Consider the following 21,163-nt stretch of genomic DNA (forward strand, 5'->3'; position numbering starts at 1 on the left):
GTATGCCCAAGGAGGTAAAAGATTTCTACAATGAAGAAAACTTTAAGAAACTGATGAATAGCCGGGCGGTGGTGGCGCACGCCTTTAATCCCAGCACTCGGGAGGCAGAGGCAGGCGGATCTTTGTGAGTTCGAGGCCAGCCTGGGCTACCAAGTGAGTTCCAGGAAAGGCACAAAGCTACACAGAGAAACCCTGTCTCAAAAAACCAAAAAAAAAAAGAAACTGATGAATAGCCTATAAATGGGAAGACATCCCAAGTTAAAGGATTGGTAAAATGTATAGTGTAAAAATGATTGTAGTAACAAAAGCAATCTATAGATTCAATACAATCTCCATCAAAAAGATCCCCAGACAACCAAAGAATCTAAGGGGAAGGGAGATGCTGGAGATACCACAATACTTGACTTCAATTTACACTACAAAGCAACAGTAACCAAAACAGGGTGACAGTAGCACAAAAACACACATATGAACAGAATAGAGGGCCCAGAAATAAACCCATGTATCTACAGTCACCTGATTTATAAAAAAGACACCAGTCTAAATTAGTCATCGACAAACAGCAAAAATGTGGTCCATATATACCATGAAGTTGTGTTCTGCCCTAAATAAGACCAAGACAATGTTCTTTGAAAGGGAAATGGATGGAAAAGGGGATAATCATATTAGACTTAAAAAAAGGCAAACTCGGGAAGACAAATACCACAAGAGTTCTCTTCTACATATATTTTAAAATATGTGTATAAGACATGAAAGTGGAGGGGACTGTTTGCCAGGAAGGAGAGCAGTGGGTAAGGGGCAAAGAATGGAAAAAAGGTAGTGGAGAGTTAGCCATGTTCAAATATAGGAAATGACTATATGAAAATATTAAAATGAAACCCATCATTTTAAATAATTGATATTCTGTAGTTTACAAAACAGGAAACAGGGATGAGGAAGTACTAACCTAGTGGGACTCACACGTTAATGGTATACTGATCTCTAAGATATGAATCATGTAATCTCTTCTTATAATATTTGTAGTAAATATATTTAAATAAATAAAATCTGGTCTTGATTGTTTTTGTATTTATTAATATATGGCCAGTAACTTACTATTCTATCTGGCTCCCCTTATATTTTTCTTCAGTTGTACATATGATTTATCATAGACGTCAACACAGGCATTTAATGAAAACAATTACAAAAGGAACTGGAGATAATCCTAAACAAAATCAGCCAGACCCAGAAAAACAATGGAATACTTGATTGAAATGCCAATGAAGTCCCTAACCAAAGTGTCAGGTCCCAAAGAAACTGTGGGCAAATGTCTAACTGTGGTGACTAATAGTCACTAATAGGATACCAACGAACATGATGGCCTCTAGGGACATTCAGTAAACTAGTGGCTCCTCTCAGCTCTTCTAACCCTGCCCTCCACCTTAAACCTCTCCAGCCCAGGGGCTTTACTCCCCTTCACCAGCTTCTCTTTCTATAGAACCCTGCCTGCCATTTAGGCCATGCGCTCTCTCTCTCTTAGTTCTTCTCTTGACTCCTTTAGGTCCCCTCTTGGGCTTCTTGCCTCTCCCTCTCCTCTCCTCTTCCTCTCTCACTCCCCCTAACTCTCTCTCTCCTTTCATGGCATGGTTCAGTCTGCTAGTCATGTTTATTCCTTCTATCTACAATAAAAACTTGCTCCTCAACCATACCTAGGAGAGGCCATTTCCTCACTTCATTCACTAAGGTCAGAAGTAATTCGAGAAGAGTCCTACCATTTTGGTAAACTAGAACATCACTTGTTTCTACATGTGAGTTCTATTAAAAAAAATTTTTCTAGGCAGTGGGACCAAGTCCTGTGCTCATTCCATGAGTTGGCTGTTTGAAACCAGGAACTTATGCAGAGACACTTGGCTCAGTCTGGGAGGAAGGGACTGGACCTCCCTGGACTGAGTCTACCAAGTCGATCACAGTCCTCGGGGGAGGACTTGTCCTGGAGGAGGTGGGAATGGAGGGTGGGCTGGGGGTAAGGGGAGGGCGTGGGAGGGGGGAGAATAGGGGAACCCATGGCTGATATGTAGAACTGAATGGTATTGTAAAATAAAAAATATATATCACAAAAAAAAAAAAATTTTCATGTCCTCTTATGTTGGAACATACAATTCCCACTCTATGTTGAGAAAATTATTTAAATGTCAAATCTCTTGACTCCTCAAATAAATATTAAGTCTTACATAAGATTTATATGAAATAAGATGCACATCAAGAAAAAAGCAGTAATGTGAAAAAATTTAATCTGTGTTCTTTTTTAAGTTTTATTACTTGATCTATGTTGTATCAAAAATGAAAGCAGTAAAAAGTCCACTTTTGCTACAGTCATGATCATAGTAGCCCAACAGGACATGAATAAAATGGATCAAGAAGCCACAAATGAAATGCCTGGGAGTGCTTGCTCAGTCACAAACTTTTCAAAGGCTCTTGGCCAAATGGAAGGATATATTGAGAGTTCAAAAGCCTAAACCAACATTTTTACTACAACTACTGGCTTTTCTCCCAATCTTTCTAATTCTTTAGATGAATTACTACATCTAAATGAGACAGTAGTTTTCCCATACGTTACAAAACACTGTAATGACGTGACAGAGACTACACAAGAACGGAACCAGCATAAGGCCAAGTGAAGCCATGGAATGTGGATGTAACTGAACCAAGCATTAGATCTCAATGGAATCACTTCCTAAATAGGAAAATGATTTTTGAAATAATAGAGGATTAACTAATATTTTTCTATATATTACTAGCATGAGATTTCCCTTAAGAAAAACGCATGCTCATATTTTCCCCCTTTATTCTACTAGCTTGTTTTATTGATTAACAGATAAATAATCTTTTAGGTATAAACTTTTCTTTCTGGTTCTACATAATCTTCCCTGTTCTTTATTATGCCATTTGTAATCTGATTCATATGTAGTAGGAAAGAAATGCAAATTCCAATTACTTGCCTTTTAATGTTACTTGCTTCTGCCAACCTGTGCCTCAATTTTGCAATTTATAAATGAGTACTTTAGTCAGTCAGATAGCACATACACACATGTAATTCCAAATAACTTTTCTTAAATATGCCTAAGTATAATGAATAAAAAGATGACATTCATAGTGGTAATAACAAAAACTGCCCTAAAATGACTTCCTAGCACTGTTGCATCCATTGAACAACAAAATGCAGTTTGGAAAGCATCACTTACAAACTATGATAGAAAACTTCTCAGAGAAAAGTCACACTTACACCTCTAAATAAGGCATCTGCAAAATGACTCATCCAGAAGCAATCAGAATTCTCATTTAATTAATAATAACCTGAACATTCTCAGGAATCACCTCCAACCTTAATTTATGGCACCCCAATGGGAAATCCGTTCTGCCTGGGGATTCCCTACTGGAACTTCCTCTATAAAAGTGTCAATTCTAATGGATTACACCCTCAATCCTACTGTTTCACAAGATGAGAGGGGAGTTTTAAGAGCCTATGTCAAATTCCCTGCTGAAAATGTCTATTACTTTCTCAGCTGACTTGTGGAGTACTCCACAAATAGACACTAAAGACTTGCTGTTCTGAACCAAAAATTAGACAAAATTTCTGTACTTTATTATGGTATATTTCACCAGCCCCAAGCTTTTATATGTTCTTAGTAACATTTTATGCACTCTCTCCATAATGAATATCTTCTTCGCTTGTACAATCTCTTAATAATGTGATTCAGATTAATCGAGTCCTAAGGACTAGAATGGCAATGACTTAAAAAGATTTCACCATAGAATTCCACAAATGTCAAATTTTTCACACATTGGTTTTTAAAGATAACTTAAGACAGAAAACAGCTCTGCAGAGTATGGTAAGCAGAATGAAGGATCCCCAAAACATTCATGCCTAAGCCGCAAAGCCTATGAGTAGGTCACCTTACATGGCAAAGGAGACTCTCAGATATTATTAAAGTTAAAGACTTTGAGATATCGAGATTAGCCTGAAGTACCCAGGTGAGCTCAGTCCTCTCACAGAAGTCCTTTAAAGGGTAGGAAAAAGGCAGAAATGTGGGTCTGAGAAATACAAGAGGGAAAACTGTCACCTAGCACCATTGATGCTTTTGAGAAAGGAGAAAGGTGACCACCTCTAGAACCTCATAAAGACAAGGAAAAAGAATCCCCAGAACCTGCAATAAGAAACATGGTCCTGTAAATGCTTTGATTTGGGCCCAATGAGACATGTGTTATGTTTTGTTTTGTTTTTCCTAAGAGTACTATGTAGTCTGGGCTGGCCACTAACTTTCCATGTACCAAGGCTGACCTTGAACTCCTTATCCTCCTGCTTCTACCTCCTGAGTGCTAGGATTTACCATGATAACCAGCTTCATGTTAGGATGTGTGTGTGTGTGTGTGTGTGTGTGTGTGTGTGTGTGTGTGTGTGTGTGTGCACATGCACTCATGCTTGTGTACATGGAGGGCAGAGGTCAAGATCAGATGTGTTCTATGGCTTGCCACCTTGTTTTTTTTTTGTCTTTAAGGCAGAGTCTCTCACTAAACCTGGAGCTTGCTATTGCTATTTTTGGCTAGACTTGCTAGCCAGTGAGCCCCTGGCATCTAACTGTCTCCACACCCCTTCTTCCCACTCTGGAGATACAGGCACATGCTACTGTATCCAGCTTTTTATTCTTTCTTTGCTTTCTCTGTGTGTGGCCCTGGCTGTACCAGAACTCCCTCTGTAGACCAGGCTGCTCTCAGAGCTCTACACGCCTGCCTCCAGAGGGCTGGGATTAAAGGCGTGCGCCAGCACCCCTGGCTCCAGGACCCAGCTTTTAGATGATGTTCAGGGTCCAAACTCAGACCTTATACAGTAAGCACTTTACCTGCTGAGCTTGTGTTATATTTCCAACCTACAAAACTTTAAGATAATTAACAAATTTATTTTGGGTAAGCCATGTTTATGTACAGAAAACAAAGACACAATGCACAGCTTGTTTATCGACAACACCAAACTGATTTTAAAAACTCAGTTCCAGCATGGAAATCCAGATGCTTCTTAATCAGCTGGGAAAATTAAAACCAATTACTAACCTTGCTGTGCCTCAGTTTTCCTGTATGTAAATGAAGCTACTAATAATACCCATCTCAGTCATTCAAGTAAAGCACTTCAAACATTGCTTCCCACCTAGCAGGCAATAAATACTTCGTAGCTTAGGCTATTACTAATATGAATCAATATTATAACTTTACCTTCTTTTTCATTCCCACCCAGGAAAGTCATAAGGGCGACAGTATCCAAAACAGTCCAGGAAATAAATCCTTTTAAAGAGAAAGACTTTTACATATCTCCAAATGTGGTTTCCACAATGGTCCTGGCTCCACTTAAGCCAGCATGAGGTTCTTCCAGACTTTTCTAATAACAACAAAAGTCACTGTGGGAACATGAATTCCACTACATGACATTGTTAATTCCAGAAATTGACAGAATAAAATGCCCATCAGAAAGTAAAATTGGTCTTATTAAAGATAACACATGTAACAAGCTGTAATTGGCACTTTTAGCTTATTTGAAATGTATATAGCACTTTCATTTTACAAAGCTGACCTATAATTTCTTTATAAACAATTAAAATTTTTATTTCAATTGGACAATGACTCAGCAACATTGACATAAATTAACATAACCAGGCTGTAGCTGGAGTTTTCTCCAGTCCTTCCCCAGGCCCGCAGCCACTCAGACCCAAATAAACACACAGAAGCTTATATTAATTAAAACTGTACGGCCTAATGGCTCAGGCTTCTTGCTAGCTAGAACTTACATCTTAAATTAACCCATTTCTATAACTCTATACCTTGCCACTTGGCTCGTGGCTTACTGGTATCTTTACATCTTGCCTCCTCTGTGTCTGGCTGGCGACTCCTGACTCAGCCTTCCTGTTCCTGGAATTCTCCTCTCCCTCTGTCCTGCCTATACTTCCTGCCTGGCTACTGGCCAATCAGCACTTAATTTATTAACCAATCGGAGCAACACATTCACAGCACACAGAGCAATATCCACAGCACCAGGCTTAGTAGGATGGTTTACTTAAAAATTATAAAGATACAATAATAACAATTTCCAAAAAAGGCAAATAAAATACAAACCAAAATTAAAGGTCTGTATGTTATTGTATAGTTCTGGACTCTACAGAAGTATCTCTACCCTTATAGAAGTATCAAAAGCTCAAAGAAAAGAAACACTGTATCAGAATGACAGGAAAAGCTTTCTGAACTATGTGAAGGGGACTGAGTACAAACCTCTGTACAGTGTAACAAAAACAACTAGTGTTAGAGATTTAAGAAAAATTGGAAACCAAATAAATCAACAAAAGAAAAGAAAAAACAAAATAATTTTTATAGTTCCCTATAGCAAAAGTAACAAACATCAAGATCACAAACCTAAATGACTCTAACTTAAATGAGATTGTTTTCAGTGAAGCATGTCCCAGTAACTAACTTTCAGTTAGTTACATAAAATGACTAGTTGAATCCCAATTCTTATTTAGCCTTCTTTTAAATTATTTCAAAGTGCTATACAGCCACAATTCTAATAAGAATGTTTCAATTTTTTCACTAGGACTAGAGGCAAAGTCCTTTAATCCCAGCTAATTGCGAGCAAGGGGGAACAATGCAGCAAGAGATTCAGAAAGGCAATCAGCCTGGGCTGCAGTGACTTCAAGGCCTGTCAATCCATCTTAGCAAGCCCCTGTCTCGGAAATAAAAAGTAAAAAGAGAGTTGGAATGATATCAAGGGAGTACTTCTCTGGCATGGGGCAGGCCCTAGGCTTAATCCTCAATAACAATAAACTAATATTTATCCAAAGGAGACAATAAGCATCACTTGTAAAGACTTGAAGGACTTTGGCTGCTACATGAGGGTACCTGCAGAGTCCACAGAAAGCATCAACTCCTCTTCTACCCAATCCAAAGGTGTAAAGGCACAGAAACCCTCCCTGTGCAGTGAACCCAAGGCTGTACTCTGCAGAGTCAAGTTTGAGCCACTCAGGAAGAATCCACTAAAATTTTATATTCAGAAGCAAGTAAGTCTTCCCACAGTCAACTTTAAACATACAATGAAATGACACTCCTTCATCTTATTCAAACAATACCAGGTTGCTCAAAAAAAAAATAATAATAATAAAGTACTTGTGGATATTTCCTCAAGATGTGCTAAGTATATGCACAGAGGCACAGGTGCATTTGGAAATAGTGAAGCCAGTGGAAGATACAGAAGGAGCCATGTTACAAGGCAGGAGTCGTATAGTCAAAAGCTCTTGAAGACTAGCAATGCAATGTAACACATCAAACAATGGAGAAAGGCCCATAAGAAGGCAGTCAGGAGCCACCTCAAGGAACAAAGGGCAAATAAACATTGAGCCCCTAATTTGATACTCATTAAAAGCATACATTCAGCATTTTGTCACAAAACAACAGATTAGAATACAAGATCAGAAGGTTTACGCAAGTACACATAAGCTGCCCCTTACATAGTAGCCAAGTAAAACTAGTAGGATTCAAATGGACACAAATGGCAATGGTGGGAGAGGCTATCATCAAAGCGACTAAACCCTCCAATTGCTAACAGCTCTAGCATGCGGGTTAGAGGTTACTCTGCAGAAATGTGAAGGCTATAATAACTGACTAAAGCATACCATCTGACATCTCCATCTCCTTGCCAAAGGTGTGAAGGCACAGAGTGGGGCTCAATCAATGAGCCACACTCTGCTCAGATCTGTATGTGAACATGTGGAATATTTGATGCCGTCTTGCCCAAGACTACACTATACATTATGGCCAATGAGCTGTTGGGAAGTATTATTTTAAGGTGTGTTACTTTTATTTATGTTGCATTTGTTTAACTCTGTAAAGCTGTGTTACTTTGCCTGTCTAAAACACCTGATGGTCTAATAAATAGCCAAACAGCCAATGTTGAGGCAGGAGAAAAGACAGGTGGGGCTGGCAAGGAGAGAGAATTAATAGAAGGAGAAATATGGAAGAAGAGATCTAAGAGCATGAGAGAAGGAAGAGGATAGAGGGGCCAGCCACCCAGCCATCCAGCCACCCAGCTATAGAGTAAGCCATGGAGTAAGAAGAAAAGAAAAGGTATACAGGAATAAAGAAAGATAAAAGCCCAAAAGCAAAACCTGGACAGGATAATTTAGGTGAAGAAAAGCTTACTAGAAACAAGCCAAGCTAAGGCTGGACATTTATAATTAAGAATAAGCTGAGAAGAAGAGAGAGATGGCTCAGCAGTTAAGAGCATTGACTAATGTTCCAGAGGACCCAGTTCAAGTCCCAGGCTGTCCAATGTCTGATCACTCCAGGATAATAATAATAATAATAATAATAATAATAATAAGAAGAAGAAGAAGAAGAAGAAGAAGAAGAAGAAGAAGAAAGAGGAAGGAAGAGGAAGAAGAGGAAAGAAGAGGAAGGAAGAGGAAGAAAAGGAAGAAGAGGAGGAAGAAGAGGAAGAAGAAGAGGAAGAAGAAGAGGAAGAAGAAGAAGGAGGAGGAGGAGGAGGAGGAGGAGGAGGAGGAGGAGGAGGAGGTGGTAGCTGGGTGGCAGGCCTCAAAAAAGAGTAAAAACAAACAACAACAATAAGCCCTTGAAGTTAGCGTGTGTTAACCTTGACTTTATATTATCTAAGCACATGTGCTATGAGGCAGCTCATGCACTTAACATCCTTCAACCTTACCATAAAGCCTGATGTCTGTGCAAAATGGTATTATCACCAGGCACAATAGCACATACCTAAACAGTTGCACTTGGAAAGCTAAGACAGAAGGATTCTAAGTTTGAGTCCAGCTTGGACTATACAGAAAAATCCTGCCCCGGCCCCCAAAAAAAGACAGAGCCGGGCAGTGGCGGCAGCACTCAGGAGGCAGAGGCAGGTAAATCTCTGTGAGTTCAAGGCCAGCATGGTCTACAAAGTGAGTTCCAGGACAAGCTCCAAAAGCTACACAGAGAAACCCTGTCTTAGAAAAAAAATACACAACAAAAATGAAAAAGAAATGTCAATAAGAGAAGGAGAGCTGAGCAGTGGATTCAATAAATTTCTGCGAGTCTACAAACCTCAAGGCCAGAATGTTGGTGTGCCAGGAAGGAAACATCTTTGAAACTGTGCTCATGGACAATTACAAATGGACAATTACCAACTGTAAAGGAAGCTTATCTGTCTTGTTCATAATATATGGCTGCATCTCATTTCTATTTTTCTGCCATCTGATATCAACAAAAGCAATAGAGATTATAACCAAAAAGAAAAGTACAGATTTTACCAAAGAGCATTCAAATGCAAGTTTAGAAAACTGAACAGTACCACTGAAATAAAATGAAGTCACAGCTGGAACTTGCAGGCAAGCCAGTTAACTGCCAGTTATCACCCTCTAAACCGCAACAGGTCCAGACAATGGTTTTATATCTATTTCCCATGACAGTCCCAAAGGGCACATCACAGGCTACCTAGTCTTTGCCTAGGCTTTCTAGTATACTAAGATTGTAGCACATGATAAAAATAACTTACCACTTGAGCTGCCAGCAGCAGAATATTGAGTGGCATCGAGAAATTTGCGTGGAGTAGGGATGTTTGTAACATCCATCAGAGGACCAGGAGAGGCATCTTTGCCATGAGAGCTGTGGGGAAAGCAAGCAGCAGTTACCATTTTCTCCAAAACTAACTGAAGTCCCATTAGTGCCCAACTCTCTACACTGCAACTTCAAACACCTCATACATTCATTGCCAATGCAGCAGTTGCCACAACTGGAGGTTTGAAGATGTCCTCTAAGAGTCTCAAGTATTTAACACAAATAGTAAGATGACTATCTTACAATAAAATGATACCAAGCACCTATCCTGACCTTCTTTGTAGCTGTAGTGAAGACTACTTATGACTAAATAAAGTTCAAGTGACACCATGACATGGTAGGTAAGTAAATGAGACTTTAATAGTACTAAACTTTCATTTAAACTTGTGTTTTTCATGTTCAGTTTTTACTTACTTTTCAGGAGTTTACTCCTTTTTGTTTTCTTTAAAGTAGATTCATAAGTTTTGACAAGTCAAGAATCACTATAATAAAGGCTGAGAAATAATTTCTAAAACAGACTTATTCAGCATTATTGTTTTTCAATAAAACCTAGTTGTTCATCATCTAAAGTCTGTAAAATAAATAAATTGATTATAGATGACATAAAGATTATAAACAATGAGGGAAGGTTGCAGAGAGATGCTTCAGTGGTTAAGAGCACTGGCTGCTCTTCCAGAGGACTTGAGTTCAATTCCTAGCACCTACATGGCAGCTCACAACTTTCTGTCACCCCAGTTCAAAGGGATCCAACACTCACACAGACATGCATGCAAGCAAACATCAATGCACATAAAATAAATTAGTTTTAAAAAAAACAGTTATACACAATGATTACATTTTCAAGGTTGTCAAGGCAAGTGCAGCTTGAACCCTGGCCATGGGAAACAGAATCCTCTAGCCACATACCCTGAACTGCAGAAGTTTCTCTAAGTTCAATCCAAGGATACAACCTACAGTTCTCACTTTGTTCTAGCCCAAAATGTAGCAGCAGCAGCAGCAGCAGCAGCAGATCACTCACAAACTAATTCTTTAAAGGGAGAACAGACACAATAGAAGGGAAGGACCAAGCCCACTGGAAAGACTTCAGGAGGACTAATCCAACTAGGAACAACATCTAGACCACTGGTTCTTAACCTCTCTAATGCTGAGTCCCTTTAAAACAGTTCCTCATGTTGTGGTGACCCCGACCATAAAATTGCTTTTGTTGCTACTTCATAATGGCTGTTATGAATCATAATGTAAATATTTGATATGCAGGATTATCTGATATGTGACCCCCGTGAAAAAGTCATTTGATATACTCCCCTTCCCAGGGTTTGCAACACCCAGGTTGCGAATCACTGATCTAGATCCTCCTTCATTGTAATATTTCCGCAGCCTTTTCCCATGACCCTTCTGGAACCAAAGCACTAGATTTAAATATTGTATGTATTCTCCCTCTCTTTTTCCTCCCTTTTTACACTATTAGAGATCATGCCCACTACTATATAAATGTTGCCTCTGAGCTATATCCCTGCATTTTTAACTAAGAAAAAGACAATAATATTTCAGAAACCTTTGAAAAAAGCTTTGTTAAAGAGTAAAACTAGCAAAAAAAAAAAAAGAACAAAATTATCACTTGTAGTAATATTACTTTTAGTCCATGATGACGATGTATGATCCTAGAACTTCAGGATAATATGGCAATCTTTAACTGTTCCGTTTTTACTGACCAAGGTGAGAGGGGATCATTATCCAAATAATTTCTGTAATATGTTAGTGGTTGGCACTATGATAAGTGCTGATAATAAAAGTGTGACTAAGGTAAACCAAACATCACTCACTCTAATAGACACCATCACTCCCAGCTAGTGTAAAACTCAATTAAGGTGTATAGGTAATGGGAAATGAACTGGCATAGTTATTTCCTGCTGCGGGCCGCAGGAATATCATAAGAACTCAGCTGGTTATGGCAAAGTCACTACCTGGAGGAATCAGGGAATTCCTCCAGAGGAAGCCAAATCCCAAGGAGTTTTTGGTGTTACTTGGCTTGTTATATATCAGCTGTATTCTGTTATGAAAATCATGTGTGCCTTCATAGTTTTCCCAATTGATTTTTCCCTAAGAAAGGCTAACAATGTGGACTGATCACTCTCTAGACATACACATTCCAGGCATTTGGAGAGCAGCCTCAGGAAAGGCTTTCTCTGGAATCAGATATCTCCCCTAGCCACTTTCAAGGACTAAAGGAGACATCACCCAGGTGGTCACCCAATTTCCGAGGATTAACAGTGATAACAACCCACAGGCAAGTCTCCTGACTTAAGGTAAATTCCACAAGGGGACACCGCCTAGGTCAGGTAGACATTAAGTAATAGCTTTACACAATTTAGCTCAGACCCCTCCTTTCTTACAGCCTTAATAACTTTTTAGACCTCTAACTACTTACCTAACCACTTCTAGGAATATTTAGATAACCTTCTGTGCTAACAGCTATGCTCAGCCAGAACTCCCAGTTCAAGTCTCCCTGTAATTATCATTATTGGTAGCATCCGGCCAGGTCCATCACCGGATGGAGGAAAGTACCTTATCAGAGATACCTCTGTACTCTCTAAGAACAGACTTAAGCATCCAGGCTACCTGTTTGAAAAGGCCTGGTGGATGTGCTAATTAAGCTTAACTTCCTCCTTTCCCAAACCTTACCTCCAGTTCCAGATCTCCCTTTAGCTATCACCAGAGGCATCTAGCTGTACACAGGTTGCCTAGAGACTGAGCACACTGTTCCCCACCCTGCAGAAAAACGGCAGACAGCCTGGACAGATAGGAGCCACAGGAAAAAAGAAGACAGTTTTATTTTCTCCCATTGACCTAGCAACTTATAGATTTTTAACATCCTTTACCAAACACATTTAAGATTATAGTTGTGCACGTAAGATCCCTCTTCTTAGATATTACCCATATTTAGCCTTTAGTTAATTCATTAGTCACTTCCCCTTTGGGTCACAAATGGTAATTAACAACTAGTGCCCCTCTTTGTAATTCTTATCAACCCTCCACTGCCTGAGGAAGTTCAGGCTGAGTGTCCTGGGTGGAGGGGAGGATTGCGATTTTGGAGAGATATATAACTGTAAAGCAGAGGACAGAGAAGGGAGAAGAGAATGGAAGAACTAGATGGGTAAGAACTTGAGAGGAACAAACTGAGATGGGAGAGAAGTAGATTGAAGGGCTACAGCAGAGTACTAGAGGAACGAGATGGAAGATGAGGAAGAGCCAGATGAGAGAGAAGGAGACGGGAGAGGAGATGATATGGGAAGGAACAAGATGGATGAGAACCTAGAAGGGGCAGAACTAGACAAAGGAATTAAGATAGAACATAGAGTGGACAGTAGATAAATATAGAGAGAAATCAGGCAAGAAAAGAGCTAGACATGAGAACAGAACTGAAGCTGTGTATAAAGGATGTTATGCCAGAGGAATTAAAGCAAGTGGACTATAGAACTCGGTGTGCTGAGATTATATTTCCTGATAATAGTCCTCGCCGTTAGTAGTTCTCTCTCCTGAGCCCCTGGGATGTATAATATTAAGGCTGGTTCCTCTAATATTATACAAGAATTTCCAATTAACTCTTCTCTATGGATATAAAACATCAAGTTTCTAACTACCTAAATCATCCTAAGTAAATCCAGCAGACTATATGTCCAATGGTCTGTTGTTCATAGTTGTTTTCATTTTTTTAAACAAGGTCCTACTATGCCTTAGCCTCTAAAGCACAGTCATGTACTACCACATCACTTTTTATTCTCAATTTTTTACTCTTAGCTAACTCATCTACCTGTATTTTATTCCCAACTAGAAAATGAGGTTTGCATACCTCCTTAGTCCTCAGATATGCAGGCCATAGAAACAGGGTAATCACTGAGGAATATAGTGCTACTGCGCAATTTTGAAAAAGTTAATTTCAACTTTAAATGACAGGAAAATTATATACATATATTATAAATATTTAAAGACCTGGAGGAGCTATTTGTATAGCAGGATAAATAAAAATACCAATGAGCGGGAAAATAGAAGCTTATGTATAGCTAGAATACTGTCTGTCATTTCTAAAAATAAACAGTACAGGTAGTGCCTGGGTGTGGATGCTGGTATGTACACATGAGAGTCCAACAGCAGTGCCTGTTCATTAATGTTGATATGTATGCACTGACAGTGTAGAGGTAGTGCCTGTGCATGAATGCTAATATGTACACACTGAGAGTGTAACTGTGCATACCTCTATCAACACAGATGACATGGGATTCACTTTAGACCACAATCTACAATTATTTTCTCAGTATAAACCTACAAGTATATTTCTGACAAACACAGGGTAATAAATGGCCTGCTACCTTGAAAAACATAGCTGCCCACCTTTATAATCAAAGCCAGAAGAACAAAAATTTCAGAAAAACAATTTACTGAAATATTACATTTAGATGTAGTGTATTCTGTGTATGTGTGTCTGTTTCTGTGTCTCTGTATCTCTGTCTCTCTCTGTCTCTCTGTCTCTCTCTCTCTCACACACACACACACAAACACCACTTACCTTAGGCCTTAATTTTCTCCTCTGTGAACATTAATTCAAGGGCAAGTAACTCTGGAAATTATTTCTAGTTTTCTCTTGGACTTCATTTTTATTTGTTTGGTTTGTTTTTTGTTTTTTGTTTTTTGTTTTTTTTTTGAGTTCTGGCTGTCCTGTAATGACTATGTAGACACTAGCATGGTTTCGAACTCAGAGATCTTCCTTGTCTCTGCCTCCCAAGTGCTGAGATTAAAAACGTGTGCCACTATGCCCAGCTTCTCTTGGATTTTTTTTAAATAATTTATTGATTTTTATTTTATGTGCATTGGTGTTTTGCCTACATGTATGTCTGTGTTAGGGTATCAGATCTTAGAGATACAGACAGTTGTTAGCTGTTATGTGAGTACTGGGAATTGAACCCAAATCCTCTGGAAAAGCAGTCAGTGCTATTAACCTCTGAGACATCTCTCCAGTACTCCTCTTGGATTTCTATGGAAAGACTTGGTTTGAGAAATTCCAGCGCAAGTCTCCACACCTATTCATTTACCAGCTAGAGAAATGAATCTCAGCAGAGAAGAAGGTGCTATTACAGCATATCACATTAAATGGACCTTAGTTTTCATTTCAAAAGAGAGAAAAGGCCTCCTCTCACCATGCATCAGAGACAAAATTGAAAAGGTATTAATTAATTTCCTCAAAGGTCTTTGAATCTCTGTAAGTTATTTTAGAAAACAAAATAAGTAAAAGACTGTTCTCTTGAAAATTCTAATTAGTGAGAATGCTCTGAATTGTTATATTTTGAAAGAAATGTGAAGTTATTTTTTAAAATACACATGATAACTTTTATTTTTAATCCATTCAGAATCACTCACAATACATTAACTGATGCACATTGATGTATATGGTGAGTGAAATGGGTTCGGTTACAGAATAAACAACATGGTGCAGAGTGGGGAAACCATGCAGCAACTTATGCTACCCCACACGCAAAACCGACTGCCACCATTACTTACCCAAATCCCACTGCCACTATAGTTTTTCACAAGACCTTCTGACCACAATAAACCACCTAACTTGCTGGGATCTTCAATATGTGCTTGATTTTAAAATCCATGAAAACTGTTCTTTCATTTTTTTTTAAAAGAACAGTTAGAAATCCTCCAGCTTGTAAAACAATTGTTTTTAGTTTCTGTTCCTTGGATTAGTAATTGCTAATCCTTGGATTAGTATATATAGGTTCAACTACTTACAAAACTTACAGGCCCGGCTCATTTGGTGGATTTTATTGCCAAAGACTGAAGGAAGTGAGTAAAGCAACACACTATAAATCTAATAACTAATATATTCACACCTATAACCAGAATGGCTGGTACAATGGTGGTCACAGAGCAAATCCTCATAAAAGTTGGTTAAATCAGACTGAGTTGCAAAATAGCCATTAAAGATAACATGCCCTGAGTAAGAAATCTTAACCAAATAATTAAACAGGAATCACTGGCATAGTACTTCCACATAGTTTTGAGATGTAGCTAAAAATACAGAAAAAATAGTGAATGGTTTAAAAATCAAAAAATATTGAGGAAAAAAGAGAGCTATGCCCTCAAATGACAGATCCAGGGCGAAGATATAGTAATATAAAACGGAATAAAGCTAAGCAATTTACATCTAAGTAAAGAGAAAATAAAAAGAAAACTGAAAGATAAAATCAAAATGGATATATAACAGGAAAAATAAAAAGGACAAAATAGAAAGCAAATAATACAAAGGAATCCAAAGCATTCCTCATACACTTGCACACAAAAATGGATAGCAAACTCACGGGATCTGCAGTGTTTTCCTCTATCAATACAGCACAGCTGAATATGTGCAAAGAAGTGAGGTGAAGCCAAGTGGTGGTGGCGGCGGCGGCGCACGCCTTTAATCCCAGCACTCGGGAGGCAGAGGCAGGCGGATCTCTGTGAGTTTGAGGCCAGCCTGGTCTACAGAGTGAGTTCCAGGACAGCTAGAGCTACACAGAGAAACCCTGTCTACAAAAACAAAAAAAAAAAAAAAAAAAAAAAAAAAAAGAAAGAAATGAAGGCAAAGCAAGTACTGACCTAGGATATACACAATGTGTCAAAGGAAGAACTATCTTTTAAGTAATTTTGCAAATGTGTCAAAGGAAGAACTATCTTTCAAATAATTTTGCAATGATCTCATATGATGATAAAGTCAGAAGTTCTATACAGAAATATGAAGAAAATAACCCACTAAAAGCTTCTTTACTCCCCATTTCTACCTTCCACAAAAATGAATGTTGTGGAATGCCTATATGTTAAAGATACATTTGCTCATATAAATAATGTTGTTTTCAATTTGATTTAAGGGTTCAATAGTACTTCTCAGAAATCTTACCAAGCATATAGAGATCTTTCTCATCCATTTTAAGCTGCTGTGTTACATGAAACAAATATGTAATTCACTCAACCATGCTTCACGATGAGCATTAAAGGTATATGGAGTTTTATGGGGGGCAAGGAAGTTGGTTTTGGGGTTTCCCTTTTTTGTGGGGTGGATATATGTCATTTCATTCTTGAGACAGGGACAGCATAGCCCTATTGCCTTCCCCTCCCAGGTGCTAGAATTTCAAGCATGTTCTACTGCACCAAGCTTAGTTTTGTGGGTTTTCATGTTGTTCTTACTTAACAATAATGTTGCAACGAATATCCCACTACATATATTTTTATAAACTGGTAATATTTTAAGTAGGATCTAAACCTAGAAATGGAATGCCATGGTTAAATAAAGAATAAATTTTTTTCTTCCAAAAAGGCACGTTGAATATTCAACCAAAGAGAGAAAACTATTCATTTCTTCCACCCTTACCAAGATGGTATGCTGTGGATGGTTTTTGGCTAAATGATGTTTAAATGCTATATTTAATTCTCAAATGTGTATTTCTCTAATCATGTCTCTTATCTATGTAGATTTAAATCTATGAATTACATCATTTCCCTTCCATTACTCTGGAATATTTTCACTCTATAGACAATAAACCTTAATAAATATTTTTTCAGTCTATGTTTTAACTTTGGCTCCACTTTACTGAAGATATATTTTCAGTTTTGAAACAGATAAATTATTTAACATTATTATTTATGAACTGTGTGATTGCTTAGAAAAGCCTTCTCTACAAATATGTTAATGCCTATCAAGTTTTACCATAAGTCATTTTTTCTATCTGGCTAGGATTTTTTATATGTAAAAGATAGGTATCTAAATTTTCTTCAAATCAACAGCTACATTACCTCAACCCAGGTATTTTAAATACGTTTCCTGTTACATCCTGTACTGACCTGAATGAAAGCCAAAAATAAATACTAAAGTTTAGGAACTCTGTCCCAGCAATGTTTCTACTTTCATTCTGTACTGTTCTGCTTCAAGCAGCATTACAATATACTTTAATGTCACAAGAAGGAAAGCCTTCCCCAGAACCTTTCTTCATTTGGTTTTGGTTTTGTGGTTTTGGACAACTATTACATACTTATTCTTTTTTTTTGATGTTTTTGTTTTTCGAGACAGGGTTTCTCTGTGTAGTTTTGGTGCCTGTCCAGGCTTGCTTTGAACTCACAGAGATCCGCTTAGCTCTGCCTCCCGAGTGCTGGATTAAAGGCATGTGCCACCGCTGCCGGGCTATACTTATTGTTCTAAATAGACTTCAGATGTGAGTTTCAAACACATCAACTGGGTTTAAATGGAGCAGACATCTACATTCTGAGAACATGGCAATCTTCCCATTTGTTCATTTCTTCCAGTGAACTTTTATTATTTCTCTCTCCCTTCCTCCCTTCCTTTCTTCTTTTCTCCTTCTCTCCCCCTACCCAGGGACGTTTATTTCATTTTACTCTGTGTATGTGTAGACTATACACACCCATGTATCAGGGGTATGTGTACACAAATGTGGAGACCAGAGGGTGATATTCCATGTCTTCCTCTACTGCTTCTCCACCTTCTATTTTTTGAAATAGGATCTCTCACTGAGCATAAATAAATATTGATGCTTTGGCTGACTGGCCAGCTAGTTCCTGATTATTTGTCTGTCTCTGTCCCAAATGCTGGGGTCACAGACATACACAGCTAAGCCTGTTTTATATGGTTCTGAGGATTTGAACTTGGATCCTCTTATAGAAAATGTTCTAAACTACTAAACCATCCTTCTACTACAATGGTGGTGGGGGCGGTGTTTGTCTTGTTTTGTTTTGTTTTGTTTTAGACAGTGTTTTCACTCTTTACCTGGTGGAGCATTCATTATATAGTCAACCAGTCTACAGCCTATACAAAAGTCTCAGTTCTTCATATGTGATATCAAAGTAGAGATGGGGATACTAGAATGGAAATGTGTTAAGTCGAAATAGAAGTAGGGGATATAGGAGATGCAAGAGTGGGAGGGAAAGTTAACCAAAATGAAGGATGTATGAAAAGCCATTTTATAAGCAATACCTATCATTTTATAAGCTAATTTTAAAATATAATTTAAGAAAAAAAGGACTTTATGTGCATTCTAATCACAACTTTTGAACGTCTGATTATTCAATGGTATAGACCTACCATATAACAAAGTGGCACAAACAGTGTGGTAAACAACGAAATCTGGGCTAGCAAGAGGGCTCCGCAGGTCAAGGCACTTGCTGCCAAGCCTGAAGCACCGAGTTAAATCCCTGAGACCCACATGTGAAAACAGAGAATCCACTTCTTTGATCTGTCCTCTGATCTCATGGCATACACATACAATCATTCAATTTTTCTTGCTAATGTTTTTTTTTTGTTTGTTTGTTTTTAGTTTTTTGTTGGTTTGGGGGGAGTTGTTTTGGGTTTTTTTATTGTTGTTGTTTGCTTTATTAAGACAGAGTTTCTCTGTGTGGCTCTGGATGTCCTGGAATTCATAGAGATCTGTTGTGGAATATTAGTTTAAGACGTGTTACATTCGTTTATGCTGTGGAAGATTTGTTTAATGATGCAAAGATGTGTTGCATTCTTTTATGTTGCATTTGTTTAACTCTGTAAAGCTATGTTGCTTTGTCTGTCTAAAACACCTGGTTGGTCTAATAAAGACCTGATTGCCCAATAGCTAGGCAGAAGAGAAAAGATAGGAGGGGCTGCCAGGCAGAAAGAATAAATAGGAGAAATCTGGAGAAGAGGGAGGAGCAAGAAAAGGAGGAGAAGGCGGCTCCAAGGGCTAGCCACCCAGCCAGCTACAGAGTAAGAAGGAAAGAAAGATATGTAGAAGAAAGGAAAAAATCCAGAGGCAAAGGTAGTTGAAGAGAAAGGAGGAAATTTAAGTTAGAAAAGCTGGCTAGAAACAAGCCAAACTAAAGCCAAGCATTCATAAGTAAGAATAAGTCTCCATGTATTTATTTGGGAGCTGGGTGGCAGGCCCACAAAGAGTTTAAAAAAAAAAAAAAAAACTAGCGACATCTACCTGCCTCCTGAGTGCTGGGATTAAAGGTGTGCACCACCATGCCCAGTTCTCTTACATATTTTAAACCAAGACTTAAATTTTTTTATTTACTTTTTTGTTTTCTGACCCTTCATGTTTTTATCCTGTTTATGGTCTCTGTTCATGCAGCACACTGTTTCACAGAAGTTGTTGCATGCTTGCTGCATACAACCATAAAGCTCAGAAACGTTCATCAATAAGCAAATATTTTGGTGACTCTGAGCCAGGCTGGGTAGATCTTGGGTTGGTTCCTTGCATCTGTCACCTCATTCTCCAGGGACAAGTATAGTAAGACAATGGCAGAGGAAAGAGAACATACTCAGCACAAATATGTTTCAAGACCCTGACAGACTCATTTATCCTAATGACTCACAAAGGCAAAGTACCAAACCAAGAGTAGTAAATGCATGCATCTGACTTAAAGGAGGGAAGGGGAAGTTGTTTTGAACATTCATTATTGGTCCAAAAACCAGACCCCCCCCCCAAAAAAAGCCAACAACAAATTAAAGGAAAAGGAATTTCTTGTTGCTGTGGTTTATAAAGATACAGTCCTTCAGTGTAGGGGGACACAAAGGACGAGGTGGGGAAGCATGGTAGCAGATGGCTCCGCAGTGGAAAAGCATGTGGCTAGGACTCTTCATATCTCAGGTTAACATATGCCCATCTATCTTTCTCCATCTCCCTTTATATTCATATCTCAATCTCAGGCCATAGGATGCCACCAGGATGAATCTTCCTAATACTTCATCCACTGAGAAAACACTATTACAGACATACTCAAAGGTATATCCCAATAATACTCCATTTATTAATCTAATCAAGTTGACAACCAAAATTAACCAACACAATATCTAAATTATTGTGGCTATTTCACACATCTATTGAGAAATCTCAACCTGAAATCTCCAAATTTTTCCTACTTTTTTTTATTTAAATAAATACCCTTCCCCTGAGATAGCAAAGCAATGATCATTTTTTCACAGCCATTTACACAAGATGCATAATGATCCTATTTTATTATTTATCCAGCACCAGACACTGGAAAGAAGCTCTCTTACTCACACTGACCCCAGTAAAATACACTGCTAAAAAGTTAACTGACAGTTACCCTATTTACATCTAGCCTTTGCTATGGGATATCTTTCTGTATGCTGTGAATACGTGTTGCTCTGATGGGCTGATAAATAAAGCTGCACTGGCCTATGGCAAGGCAGCTGAGAGGCAGCCGGGAAATCCAAGCAGATATACAGAGAGGAGAAAGGAGAGGAAGGGGAGACGCCAGCTGCCGCCTACGGAGCAGCAAGATGCCAGCAGACCAGTAAAGCCACAGCAACGTGGCAATCTATACATTAATAAAAATGGGCTAAGTTATAAGCTAGCAAGAAGCCTGACACAGGCCATGAATTGGTAATTAATATTAAGCCTCTGAATGTTTATTTTATAAGCAGCTGAGGGACCACAGGGCCGGGCAGGACCAGAGAAAACTTATGGCTACAAGCCTTGAACTAATTCTGGAGTACATACTC

At 38.5% G+C, this 21,163-nt stretch overlaps 1 protein-coding gene across 3 annotated transcripts in view; it reads right to left on the reverse strand.

Annotated features, from left to right (window-relative positions):
• Positions 1 to 21,163, reverse strand: part of Exoc4 (exocyst complex component 4) — an 810,377-nt gene that overhangs the window by 689,567 nt on the left and 99,647 nt on the right. For all 3 annotated transcript variants that reach the window (XM_076566558.1, XM_006990369.4, XM_042273016.2), the window contains exon 5: positions 9,560 to 9,669. In XM_076566558.1, coding sequence (XP_076422673.1) covers positions 9,560 to 9,669 — 110 coding nt within the window. The remainder of the gene's footprint in view (positions 1 to 9,559; positions 9,670 to 21,163) is intronic.

Source organism: Peromyscus maniculatus, chromosome 3 (assembly GCF_049852395.1).
Source record: "Peromyscus maniculatus bairdii isolate BWxNUB_F1_BW_parent chromosome 3, HU_Pman_BW_mat_3.1, whole genome shotgun sequence".
In the NCBI taxonomy this organism is placed as follows: domain Eukaryota; kingdom Metazoa; phylum Chordata; class Mammalia; order Rodentia; family Cricetidae; genus Peromyscus; species Peromyscus maniculatus.